Source organism: Pinus tabuliformis, chromosome 2_1, assembly GCF_031772625.1.
Source record: "Pinus tabuliformis cultivar Carrire ecotype Pingquan chromosome 2_1, CPIR1, whole genome shotgun sequence".
Classification (NCBI taxonomy): domain Eukaryota; kingdom Viridiplantae; phylum Streptophyta; class Pinopsida; order Pinales; family Pinaceae; genus Pinus; species Pinus tabuliformis.
The window spans coordinates 726,943,623-726,957,915 of record NC_142299.1 but is presented as its reverse complement, the minus strand read 5'-3'; the positions used below and the strand labels follow the sequence as shown (position 1 = coordinate 726,957,915).

Here is a 14,293-nt window from a genome sequence, read left to right as displayed (position 1 = left end):
ATTGAGTTTTACGTTAAGATTTTATCTTTTAGGAGTTGCTTTAACAATAAAATCTGGACACGTAACATATATATAATATATATGTACTTCACATTTTATGTGGGAGTTGCCATCAACAATTTCAAAGAAAAATATAAGTTTAAAATATAAAATTTTATACTGTTCCTGTAACTTCTAGAGTTCATTGTTTTAATAAACGATGAAATATTTAAAACAATTCCAAGAAATTAAAAGTTTTAAAGAATCATTGTTTAAAGAAACGATCAAATCCTGCATAGATACTATGTAGCGTTATTGCTGTGTTTATCCCGAAGGCCGAGGCGCTTTAAGTGGTGTTGAGAGGCAAATATACAAGCATACAGCATTTAATTTTTGTATCTTAAATTGCAAAGCCAAGATCTCACGGAGATTTCGTAAAACAGAAACTTGCTTCCCTCATTAATTCCCACATTAATGAGCCGTTTCATACAAGATACTGGTCATAAGCGATTTCGAAGACACACAGCAACAACCCACGGGCCGTAAAAGATTGTGCAAAATACAGCTTCGTCGTGTTTCTGACCAAGCAATCATATACTTTATTAAAGCCAATATTGCCGTACAAGATGCCAAAAATTGGTTCTGCTCAGGCTATCTCAGCAAAGGAGTATTCCGTAATGCGATGCGTACAAATTTGTATTTAATGCCGGAATGCCTGTAAAACCAGTGTTACAGAGCATGTACTCGAACAAGATTTTACACCTCGATAGTTACAGTTTGCTCAAAGCAGCAGCAGGCAGGGCACGCTTTATCCATGCTCGACGTTGTTTGGGGTTCAGAAATTAGAGAGCTACGAGCAAAGAAAATTTCGATCAGAAAGATTTGAACACCGAACAGATACCTGGGAAACAAAATATTTGAGGTCATATGGAGTATGGGAACCGACTCGTGGCAAGGATCTTAGAAAAACGGTTTTATACAGGCTCCGATCCAAAAATTTATATCCAAAGCATTTTAAACAGTAATATGAAGACGGACTTTCAACCATTGCATTTGACGGAAGCCACTGCTAATGGATACCGGAACGTGTTAGCATACTGGAACGATATGCTGCTCCCCGCCTTCAACATCTCACCATCATTGACCAAGCAGTCATTGTATTTGATGCGCTTGAATATTTTAGGGTTTATCATTCGCGCTGAACTGAACCAACCGCAGCTGAGGTGGATCCTTGATATGGGACAGCCTGTCGCGCATGTATTCACAATTTGTACGGTGTATGTTGGAATACCGTTCGTCATTGGAGGCGTGGCGCCCTGATACACTGCGATGTCTTCCTTTGAGCACGTCTCGCCGATACGGTCCGAACGTATAGCTGTAACAGTACAACACAGACGCTGTCGGTTAAATTTGGGAACAATTCTGAAGACTTCGGTAACAAACAACCAAAGTACCTTGCAAGTCTGTATGAATTTAACCTACCGACGTCCAAGAACCTGCGGCTTTTAAAGCTTGAGTTATTATTTCCATTTCCTGCTCTCGCCATCGGTAACGTCGGATTGAATCCTCTTGAATTCAAGGGCGAAAGTTCTGCACCTGCGAATAAAAAAACACAAATCCGTCACCATCAACGACCTTCAGAAACTCGAACACTGACTAACAGGAGCAATTTTAAAATGTATCTTCACCACCATCATTGAAATGTTAAAAAATGCGGAATCGACAATAACGATGTTCAGACTCGAAAGTTCGAATTCAAAGGAAAATTTCAAATGTAGCCTATATTTCACTAGCTAAAAGATCCTTGTGATCGAGAAACTCTGACCTGAAATAAAAGTTGAGAATATGCAGACACCAAAAAACATCGAAACGACATTTCCATAAAAGCCACGGTAATCAACAACCGGAGAAGGCATGGCCATGAAAATTGCCCAGTCCTGCAGAATCTTAAAGCTTTACTCCACGAATTACAGTGCAACACAGTGCGGAAGTCGTCGTGTCCACGGATTTAACGTAAATTGAAGCTTAGAAAACTGATGTGCTGAAAGAAAACCACAGAAGAACTGAACATCAGACATCAAATTCATACAATTCAAGTCCAACTCTGGACTCGTAAGAGAAATTCTGAAGATTAAAAAACACAAACCTACTACAATCTGACGTCAGTTCACAAAAATCTAAAGACGGCACAAAATATTAGCCCCGCTCGAAACTTCTAATTAAATCATCATGAGAACTAAACTTCAAATTCATACGACTAAAAGAAAATTCTAGAACCGTAGGGGCAAAAATCCTTAGAATCGCAAGGAAAATCCTAAAGCTACTTAATTCTAGACCGTCCAGGGCTAATAAAATTGAAATCACAACTAACTAAATAAAATAAACCAAAGACAAATATTAAAGTCCAGCCGCTAACTTTATGCTTTGCGCGCGGTTGTCAAATAACAGAAAGAAGAAGTAAATATTGAAAACACAGAAGGTCAAGAGCATTCACGTTCACGAGGAAACCTCCGGGACAAGAGACAGCTGCTACAGTCAGCCATATAAGTTAACAGAGCTGAGAAGATGTTATCATAAAGATTTCCATGGCTCGAAAAGCAAAAAAACAGAAAAAGAACGGAAAAAACAACAGTGATCTCATAGTGAAAACCCGGAATTCCACCGAAAACCTACCGCACATCAAAATCACCAAAATACAAGACCGTGAGCCACATGAAACCTTAAAAATACTGTACAATAATCACACAAGCTCGAAGACATACCTCAAACAAACCGATAGTTTCTGTTTGCATCAAAGTTCGACCGGAAATTCAGTCCATCACCTCTACTAAGAACGATGTGTAGCGGTACACTCAGGGTCACAAACAGAAGGCACATTAAGGAAGGGTAAATCCAGGAAAAATTTTATAACCTTTTCTTCTCAGCTTCTCACACGGGATATCAAATCCTATCATTAAACCGTGCGCGTCACTGCCCGATCCAGAAAATGCGCTCATGTAATGCAATCGAGTCCCTGCTCAGAAACCCCATCCCGCACACCACACCTTCAGTCTACATGATGCAATTGAAAATGGAACACATCTCAATCATAAAACAAATCACCAACCCACTAAGAGCCGAAAGAGCCATAAATTCATCCTCTTCGCAATTTAATACCCGTCCTTTCATCGTTTTGTTCCTTCGTCCGTCTCGGAATCCAGCCCGGTGACCAAACCCTAAACAGACGGTAACCACAGTGATTTGGAGATGCTTACTCCAAGTGCGGTGGCTCTGACGCCGTTAATTAGTTCGAATTTAACCCTGCAAACCCTAAGCGGACGTAAACGTGGGCCCCGTGTGCGTACGACGAACGGAGCTCGGAATAACTCACCGGACGCCGACTGAGCGGTCCCAAGGACAAGGACGGCCATCGCCATACCTCCGACATTGCATTTCTAGACTCCGCTCCTGCGAATGATGATAGCCGCCATTATTAATTAATCTTCTCTTCCAACGACTTAACCACTCGTCCTCGTGCCGATCCCGTTAACACGTGTGCCTGGTTGCTGCCTTCCTGTCAATTTCCCGACCTCTGCTGCTACCTGTTGTGAGCAGACCGTGTGGATACACTAACCAGACACCCTGTTTCATTCTTATGCCCCATGGGTATACTGCAGTCTGGCACTGCTGGTAACTAAGAGTGGTGGTCAGGCAATAGCATACGGGATTGTGTGAGGATTCACCTTTCATGCCACGGCGGCTCCTGCCCGTCACATCCGGTGACTGCCGGTACCCTCACAATGGTCGGTAATGGATGAACCTGCCAACATTGTTTATTTATTCTGGCATGGGAGCATTATCATCATTTATTAATTCGGCTGTTCCCATTCCAGTTTGTGTCATTTTTCTCATTTCTTCGACAGAGGATAAGTGAGTTTACAAGTCTTTTTCAAAGTTAAGTTAGGATCTGATTGGGGGTTTTTATATAAAAGTATTTTCGTGATTGGGAAGTTACGATTATAATCAATAATTTCATTAACATATAATTAATAAATATATAAAAATTCAATAAATTTAATTAAATAAAAATATTTTTGAGCAGAGGATTTATATTATAGTTTAATATAGTTATTAGTAATCTTGTTTAAGCTTTATGTGGAGTTGACAATTATTGGTAATCTTGTTTATGCTTTATGTGGAGTTGACAAATCTCTTGTACAATAAAATTAAAATATTATCTAAATAGAAAAGCAATATTGTTATAATAAAAAACAAAAATTTATATTCCACATATATTTAGTTAGTTGTCCATATGATATTAAAGTAATTATAAGTATAAAGAAGGTATGAAAAAGAATTTAAATCTTTTACTTTTCAAAAATATTTGAAAATTTACGTTAACTAATTTATGTCCATATCAACTTCACATATATTTATATATATAAAAATATGTTAAAAGAAAATATTTTAATGTACTCTTTATAGTATTCAAAATACAATTTAAACAATGAAAAATGACACATTGTATTTTGCATTCTAAGAGAGGTTTACACCTAAAGAAATTTGACCCCTCTAGGCTCATGTTAGATTCGTGCTTAATATGAATCTCTACTAGTTATATCTAAAAAGTGAAATATGGTAGCAATGGAGTTTATAAAAATATGTTAAAAGTATTTTCGTGATTGGGAAGTTACGATTATAATCAATAATTTCATTAACATATAATTAATAAATATATAAAAATTCAATAAATTTAACTAAATAAAAATATTTTTGAGCAGAGGATTTATATTATAGTTTAATATAGTTATGAGTGATCTTGTTTATGCTTTATGTGGAGTTGACAATTATTGGTAATCTTGTTTATGCTTTATGTGGAGTTGACAAATCTCTTGTACAATAAAATTAAAATATTATCTAAATAGAAAAGCAATATTGTTATAATAAAAAACAAAAATTTATATTCTACATATATTTAGTTAGTTGTCCATATGATATCAAAGTAATTATAAGTATAAAAAAGGTATGAAAAAGAATTTAAACCTTTTACTTTTCAAAAATATTTGAAATTTTATGTTAACTAATTTATGTCGATATCAACTTCACATATATCTATATATATAAAAATATGTTAAAAGAAAATATTTTAATGTACTCTTTATAGTATTCAAAATACAATTTAAACAATGAAAAATGACACATTGTATTTTGCATTCTAAGAGAGGTTTACACCTAAAGAAATTTGACCCCTCTAGGCTCATGTTAGATTCGTGCTTAATATGAATCTCTACTAGTTATATCTAAAAAGTTGAAATATGGTAGGAATGGAGTTTATATCAACTATGACCTTGAAGTTTTTGAACAAAATGTTGTGATATCTAGAGTATTCTACTTGTACATTTTTCAATATTGGCCTAACAAAAATCAAAATTCACAAAGCATCAAAATGTTACATTAAACTATGAGGAATTATTCCTTGGCTTTGATCTATGAGTCTCTGTATTAACCATAAGGAAGGGGGTCATTCTCATTTTTCCCCAACCACCAAAGTTCACCTTGATTTAGCTTTGACCCCAAATTAGCAATGTGATCAACCTTGGAGTTGTTTGATCTCGAAACATAGACACATTTCTTCTTGTGGATACACTGATAGAACTAATAAATCCGCTTGAAAATCTTACTTAACATTGTATCTAAGGGGGTCAAGGGACAATAGCTCTAGTGGTAGCTAGCGGATTTAATTTCCCCTCTACCTGGGTTCTATTCTCTAAAGACATGTTAGCCTATGTGACAAAAATTTGAACAAGTTGAAAATCTTGACGAATAATTCCTATAAACCTGAAGGGGCACGAAAATTTAAATATCTTGATATTGGGGTGAATAGGTGAGAGAATTTTGATATTGAGGTGAATCCGGGAGACATCATGAATATAAATGGTGAATTATATTAAGAAATCACCCTGAAATAGGCATAATCTTAAGCAAAGTTGTTGGAAGTGTGACCTACACCCTAGTAATACTTATGTTCTTATTGATTCTTAAGGCAAAAAATTATTGCCCTACCTCCCAATCTTGCTACCATTATAAATTAAAATCTATTTTAGTATATAAATTAAAATAATGACTTATATTTAAATCATTATATAACATATAAGTAATCATTATAAATTAAAAGAATAAATTATATTGGTAACATTATATAAAATAAATAATAACTATAAATTAAGATTTATTTTACCATACAAATTAAAATAATGATTTATATTTTTAACTATTATATTTCCTAACTTTATATTTAAATTTAATTAATAAACATATAAAACTTAATATTTACAGTGATTTAGCTTAATATTTATAATAATTGTTTTTTTGTTATGCATATCAGATTAAAAAATAAATTATAAACCATGTCAAAGAAAAAAACCATCATTATGTGTGTGTTAATAGGGGTTATCTTGGGTTGTTAGGCATAATGGTTGTTAACTTCCCCGCCCAAGTTCAAATCCCCTTGTGACATGATGATCATTGTTGTGCCCCATAATGCCATGATGATCATTGTTGTAATGGCTTCATTCTCATGAATATTATTGTATTGGCTTCATGTCATGCGAACTCTTGAGTATACTTGTACGCCTAATTGAGTATACTACACTTGTGGGCGGACCTTTCCTCGAGCTAAAAGGCAAAATACTCTTAAGTGAGTATACTTGTAGGTTGACCTTACCTCGGGCTGAAAGTGAGTATACTTGTGGCCTACTTGCCCTCGAGCTGAAAGGAAGGATTATTGTATTGAGTTTATGCCTTGTAAACCCTTAAGTGAGTATACTTTTTTCTTGCAACACCCCTAGGTGGGCCCACCCGAAGGGGCTTCACGCTTAGTCTACTCAACTATCGGGGCCTAACCATAATGAAACTAAGAAGAAATTGAACCTACACACTTAATCTACTCAACTATCGGGGCCTAACCATAATGGAACTAAGAAGGAATTGAACCTACACCTCATGACAGATGGCCAATGTCTTGGTGGGGAGCTTCAACCGACTGGGCTACCCATCAGGGCTAATCTTAAGTGAGTATATTAACAAGATTTTAATAGAATTAAAAATAAGAATATTTCTATATATAGAGAGAAATTTATAATTATAATTATTTATTAATAACCATATAGATCCATCTTAAGTCTGAAGTTTTTGAGAGAAATCAAATCTCTTGAAGTGCAAATTTTCTTTTTTAATTTTGAACTTAAAAAAAACATCTTTAAAGATTTAATCTCTCAAGTGAAAATTTTAAAATTAAAATAGATATATACTAATAATATTAATTATCAACTATTTATATTTAAATTTTGTAAATAACATTTTTTATTTTAAATAAAAATTAAGTAAATGTTAATTAAATGTTTAATATTATTTTAAAATTGTAAAATAAATTTTATTTTTTAAACTATTTTTCCTTATTATCTTTCTATTTTTTAATTAAATATATACTTAATTTTATTTTTAATTTTTAATTAAACTTACAAATACTAATACATATCCATATATATTTGGCAAACTTTGTGTAGAATTTCCCACTGTAGATCAATAGATTATGCAATATACTAAAGCAAAATACAAGATCTACTTCTACAACAAACTTACGGAAGCTTAATCGATTATGAGCAAGATCAAATAGAACACATATAACAGAGAATGAGAAATCAATCACACATGAACACAGAAGAATACTCTGGGGAAAGCCTCAGCTAAAAACCTCGACCTTTGTATTATCATACAAGTGGAAATATGTTCAGATTACACAAAGCATTAGCTCACAAGCTATCCTGCTCTCAATGCAATCCAACAATACAGCTCACAGACTGAATAGACAAACGATATGCCCTCCCTCAGCCCTCCAAGCCTCCTATTTCCTTGCACAATTTTCCTTGGGGTCTAATGCTGCCACCTATGTGAATTGGCCTCATCACACACTCATTAAACCCCAAAAGTAACTATGCAATCTCCAAGGAATGAATTCCTTCTGCATGCAAGAGATATCCTCCATGGAATATTCTTGCAACTGATAGTACATTGTCCCATCATCTGATCTCAACTGGGTCTCTGTCTGAACTGGCATGCATGAGTTATTTATGAGAGAATATTCAGTTATTTGAAGTGCAGCAGTTACATGCATGCATGCATTAACTAACTGAACTCACAATTAGTTCAATAAACTATTTGAACTAATCTAACTGGACTTAACTCAGTGAACTGAGCTAACTAATTACAACTCAAAGTACAACTCATCCTGATCTCCTTTAATCAAGGGATAACTTCCTCAATCAATGGAGAAACTATTGCATGTCTTCACATAGACTTCATGTTTGATTTTCTACAACTAATTAACTCAAGATGAATTAATTAATTATTTTACAAATAATTGCTAAGATCAAATTCGAATTTTAATTCTCAATTTTAGTTTAAGGACTAACTAAAATTGGAATGTATCCTGAAATGCTATTTATAGCAATGCTAATTATAGAACTTCTATTTTTAGCATTTCTTGTTGCTATTTTCAACACTCCCTCTCAACAAGAAAGGGATTATCAGTAACCCCAATCCTGTCTCTGTGGAACTCGAACTTGCATTTTGACAATGCCTTAGTTAAAATATCTGCATTATGTTCCTCAATCGAAACATGCAACAACAACATGATCCTCTTGACCACACAGTCTCGAAGATGGTGATACCGGATATCAATGTGCTTCGACCAGTCAAGAAAAACTGGATTCTCAGAGAGTTTGATACAACTCTAATTATCGCAGTAGATAACAGTTGGATCCATCCTCTGACCAAATAATCCCACTAGAATCTTCTGCATCCAAATGGCCTCGCATGTTGCCTGACTGGCAGCCATGTATTCAACCTTTGTTGAGCTAAGTGCAATTGACCTCTATTTCTTGCTGTACTAGGAAACTACCGCTGAACCAAGGTTGAAGATTCCTCCAGAAGTGCTCTTCCAGTCTGATGGACTCCCTGCCCAATCTACATCTGTAAAGCCCTAAAGCTTCCCTCCCTCTGTCCGTCTGTACCACAATCCATATTGAGATGTGCCTCTGAGGTATCTCAGCACGTGCTTCGCTGCCTTCCAAAATAGCTTGGTAGGTTGAACCATAGCTTGACTTAGCTGGTTCACCATAAAGCATAAGTTTGGTCGTGTGTTCACTAGATACATAAGTGAACCCACAAGCTGTCGATAAATAGTAGCAGCTACTACCTCACCTGAAGAAGCATCCTCCTTCCTCCAATTCCCAGCTAGAGGAATCTGCATGGGCTTGCACTTCTCCATGTGGAAGCACTTGAGTATCTCATTGGCATACTTGCCTTGAGACACAAATACTTCCCCATCTTTCTGCCACACTTCCATGCCTAGAAAGTAGCGCATAGGTCTTTCATCTCGAACTCTCTTGCAAGGTCCTCCTTGCAAGACTTGATTAGCTAATCATCACCTGTCAAAATCAGATCATCCACATAAATAACATTGATCAATGGCTTACCATCTACCATGATGTGGTAAAGGTTCACATCTGCTTCACTCTTGGTGAAGCCCAACCCGATGAAATAGCTGTCGATCTTGGTGTACCAAGCACGAGGTGCTTGCTTCAGCCATACAAAGCCCTCTTGAGTCAACACACGTGACTCACAATCGAAGGTCTCAAAACCTTCTGGCTGCTCAATGTACACCTCTTCCTCAATCTTCCCATTGAGGAACACAGTCTTCACATCCATCTGATGGATCTTCCAACCCATCTGAGCTGATAGTGCCAACAACTATCTGATAGATGAGTACCTTGCTACTGGAGCGAAGGTCTCATCATAGTCGATCCTCTTGACCTGTGAGAAACCACAGGCAACAAACCTTGCCTTATGTTTCTCAACACTGCCATCAGTTGCCTGCTTTACCTTATAAAGCCTGTCTTGAGGCCTTGGGACAACATCCCACACACTATTCAATGATAGAGTCGTACTCCTCTACCATTGCATCAACCTAGATTGGTTGTTGCACTACCTCCTCGAATGAAGAAGGTTTGGTTTCTACACACTCCCCAACTAGGGCCATGTAACTAGTGTACCGCTCGAGTGACCTCCTCTGTCTGCGCTGAGAAGATGGTTGTCCCACATTCTCTCACGCATCCATTATCATCCTGTTAGCTTCCCTTGAGCGTTTCTGCCCATCTCTGGAAGACTTAGTATGAGTGGATGTCTCCACTCCCAGATCCTCTGCATGTGGCTGCTCCGCATCAATCTGAGGCTCCTCCTCATTAGGAATTGAAATTTCCTCCTCTGCATGCAACTTGAGCTCCCTCTCAAGTGATATTCACATGGCTTTCTGCTCGTCGAACTTCAGATCTCTGCGTACCACTTTTCTCTGACTGGTAGGCAGGAACACCCGATAGTTGTGAGGTGTATCATTATACTCCATAAGTATCCCCAACTCAGCTATTGGATCTAGCTTCTTCCGGGCATCTTTGGTCACATGGCAATAAACCGATGATCCAAAGATCCTGAAGTGACTCACATTTGGTCACTTCCAGGGAAAGGCCTCCATAGGTGTCTTCATTCCTAGTATACGGTGCGGGCTTCTATTCTGCAAGTATATTGTTGTATTCCATGCCTCAGCCCACAAATGAAGTGGTAGGCTTTGGTCATGCAACATCGCTCGAGTTGCTCCCACAATCGATCTATTCTTCCTTTCATCCACCCCATTCTGTTGTGGGTTATGGGGTGCCGTCAACTCTCGTTTAATTCATATGCAATGCAGAAGTCCTTAAACTGTTGGGAGACATACTCTCCACCATTGTCGCTACACAAGGCTTTTATTTTCTTTCCAGATTCTTTCTCTACCAAGGATTTAAACTCACAAAACCTTAAGAAGGTCTGATCCTTCTTTTGCATAAAGTAAATCCAACATCTACGAGAAAAATCATCAATAAAAATAACATAGTACCTTTGTTTCGCAGTGGAGGCTGTAGAGAATGGTCCACCAACATCTGTGTGAACTCACTCCAGGATTTCTCCAGCTCTACTATCTTGATCTTGAAAGGAAGATTTCGCATACTTACCCAAGGTACAACCTTTGCATGTATCTGTCTGCTCCATTTTTCCCTTGGGAAGTCTGGTAGAAATCTGTTGCATGATCTTCAAGGCCCCATGGTGCATGTAGCCCAATATTCTATGCCATAGCTCGCCAACATCTTGGCTTTGCACCACCTCTGCTTTGGAACTCAATGCAGCACAATCGTCTACCTCTAGCTTGTAGAGATTCTTTACTCAAATCCCAATCCTCTTGGTCTGTCCAGTATCGATATGCCTCAGGAATACCTCTCCTTTACTAAAGACCACATCATAGCCTTTATCTTCTAGCATAGCGACAGACACAAGATTCTTCTTCAGACCCGGTACATACTTTACATCAGTCAGGGTGAGAGGAGGTCCATGCTCCCTCTAAAACACAACTGTACCTTCACCTGAAACATGGTACTTTCCATCATCGCCCATCTCGATCCGCATCTAGAGATCCTTCTCCTCCAGGGTACTGAAAAGATTTTTGTCGCCCGACATGTGGAAAGAGGTTCCACTGTCCAGGTACCAAACACATCCCACTATGGATGAAACCATGCATGCGATGAGAGAGAAATCCAACTCAAACTGTGAGGCCAGTGCCTCACCATCTGATCCCTTCGAGGATCCCTTCTTGGATTTCTTCTGTGGACAATTTGTAGCATAATGGCCCACCTCCTGACAATGAAAGCATCACACTTTCGATTTGTCAAACTTCTTCCCACCATGGGAAGAATCGTATTTGGGATGGGATGCCTTCCCTTTCCCTTTCCTAGGTGTACTCGCTAAGGCTAGATTTTCTTCATCATCTTGCTTTGATGAAGATCCATATCTGGTGCTTCTTTTTATCTCCTCTTGTATCATATCCGACCAAAGTCATTCCCAATTTGTCAGTTTCTCTCTTCCATTAACCGAGTCTTGGTAGCTATGCCAGCTCTTAGGAAGACCGAGGAGAGCAAGACTCACCATGTCATCATCAGCTGTCCTGATCCATACACTTCCAAGCTCATCCCTGCAGATGGTGAGCTTGTTCAGATATGTAGAGATCATGTTGCCCTTTTCACACTTGATTTTCTGAAGCTTGTCTTTCAGCGCCGGCTTCCTCTAATCGTTGTTGTTCTGATATAGATCTTTCAATGTTTTTCCACATTGAAAACATTGTCTCCTTCCCATGGAGGCTCGAGACAATGTGGTCTCGAACTCCCTCCAAGAGGATTTTCCTCGCTCTAGCCACACATTTCTTCCATTTCGCCAATTCTGTAGCATTAGCTACTGCCGGCTTGGGGACTTCTTGATCAATGAATTCCTTTAGACCATTTTCCTCTAATACTACTTCCATGTGATCTTTCCAGGCTATATAATTCGAGCTTCCCTCAAGGGCATACTCGAGTCTTAAACCGTTGAATGCCATTAGGGAAATTTAAGATGTGATAAGAATTCAAACTATATAATCAGGAACCTGAAACTTCAAACTTCTCCCTTCTTTGTATACTGTTCTTCGCTTTGATCACCTTTGCTCTGATACCATGTAGAATTTCCCACTGTAGATCAATAGATTATGCAATATACTAAAGCAAAATACAAGATCTACTTCTACAACAAACTTGTGGAAGCTTAATCAATTATGAGCAAGATCAAATAGAATACATATAACTGAGAATGAAAAATCAATCACACATGAACACAGAAGAATACTCTGGGGAAAGCCTCAGCTAAAAACCCCGATCTCTGTATTATTACACAAGTGGAAATATGTTTAGATTACACAAAGCATTAGCTCACAAGCTATCCAACTCTCAATACAATCCAACAATACAACTCACAGATTGAATAGACACAAGATATGCCCTCCCTCTGCCCTCCAAGACTCCTATTTCCTTGCGCAGTTTTCCTTGGGGTCTAATGCTGCCACCTGTGTGAATTGGCCTCATCACACACTCATCAAACCCAAAAGTAACTGCGCAATCTCCAAGGAATGAACTCCTTCTGCATGCAAGAGATATCCTCCATGGAATATTCCTGCAACTGATAGTACACTGTCCCATCATCTGATCTCAACTGGGTCTCTGTCTGAACTAACATGCATGAGTTATTTATGAGAGAATATTTAATTATCTGAAGTGCAGCAGTTACATGCATGCATGCATTAACTAACCGAACTCACAATTAGTTCAACAAACTATTTGAACTAATCTAACTGGACTTAACTTAGTTAATTGAGCTAACTAATTACAACTCATCTTGATCTCCTTTAATCAAGGGATAACTTCCTCAATCAATGGAGAAATTGTTGCATGTCTCCACATAGACTTCATGTTTGATTTTTTACAACTAATTAATTCAAGATGAATTAATTAATTATTTTACAAACAACTGCTAAGATCAAATTCGAATTTTAATTCTCAACTTTAGTTTAGGGACTAACTAAAATTGGAATGTATCTCGAAATGCTATTTATAGCAGTGCTAATTATAGCACTTCTATTTTTAGCATTTCTTATTGCTATTTTCAACACTTTGATTACGAAATTCTAGCATTGTGCAACTTTAACTGAAAAGCAAATTAATGAGTTACGATAAGCTAGGACCGACACTTTTCACTAATGACTTGCTATAAGCTAGGGAACGACACATCTCAACAATCGGTAAATATGAAAGAAAGATAGTTTTGATATGCCTGGTTTTTTTGAGATGGGCTTATGAATTTATTTTTTATAATAAATTTTTGTTAATAAAAAAAAATTAATATATATTTATGGGCATAGAATAGATGATAATAGGGTGTATTGTTAAGTTATTTTGTGATATGAAAGTTAAAGGATTGAAATTTTGTAGGAAAAAATTTAGTCATAATTGGTGTGACCTAAGCCAAATATTATCCGCTAATAATTTTAATAATTTTATTAACTTCCTAGATCACAATTTCTTAAACCAAAAATTAAACATATAATTATTTGTAAAACAAAACAAAACCAAACAAAACAATCTTTTATTTATTTTTTGAAGTAACAACAAACTCAAACAATAATCATTTTAGGTATGTAAATTATGTGCAATGCGTCCAACTAAATTATGTCGAGTGGGTCAAACTAAATTTGGCCTAGAGACAAAGGAAATCCCTTCACTTTCACTTCTTTCCTACTTTTGATTACTTTGATTAATATGTACGATGGTGAAAACATTATTGATATAAGAAGTTTGGATTTGTTTTTTTTTCATTTTATGTTTATGTCAAA

At 36.9% G+C, this 14,293-nt stretch overlaps 1 protein-coding gene across 1 annotated transcript; it reads right to left on the bottom strand.

Moving 5' to 3' along the window:
* Positions 1-552: 552 nt before the first annotated feature.
* LOC149202649 (TPD1 protein homolog 1-like) lies at positions 553-3,022 on the bottom strand. Its single transcript, XM_089400020.1, has 5 exons — positions 2,742-3,022; positions 1,805-2,020; positions 1,462-1,575; positions 1,025-1,354; positions 553-829 (listed from the first exon to the last, which is right to left on the bottom strand). The coding sequence occupies exons 2-5, from the start codon at positions 1,899-1,901 to the stop codon at positions 822-824; spliced, it is 549 nt and encodes a 182-aa protein (XP_089256146.1). The 5' UTR covers positions 1,902-2,020; positions 2,742-3,022; the 3' UTR covers positions 553-821.
* Between the last annotated feature and the right edge of the window lie 11,271 nt (positions 3,023-14,293).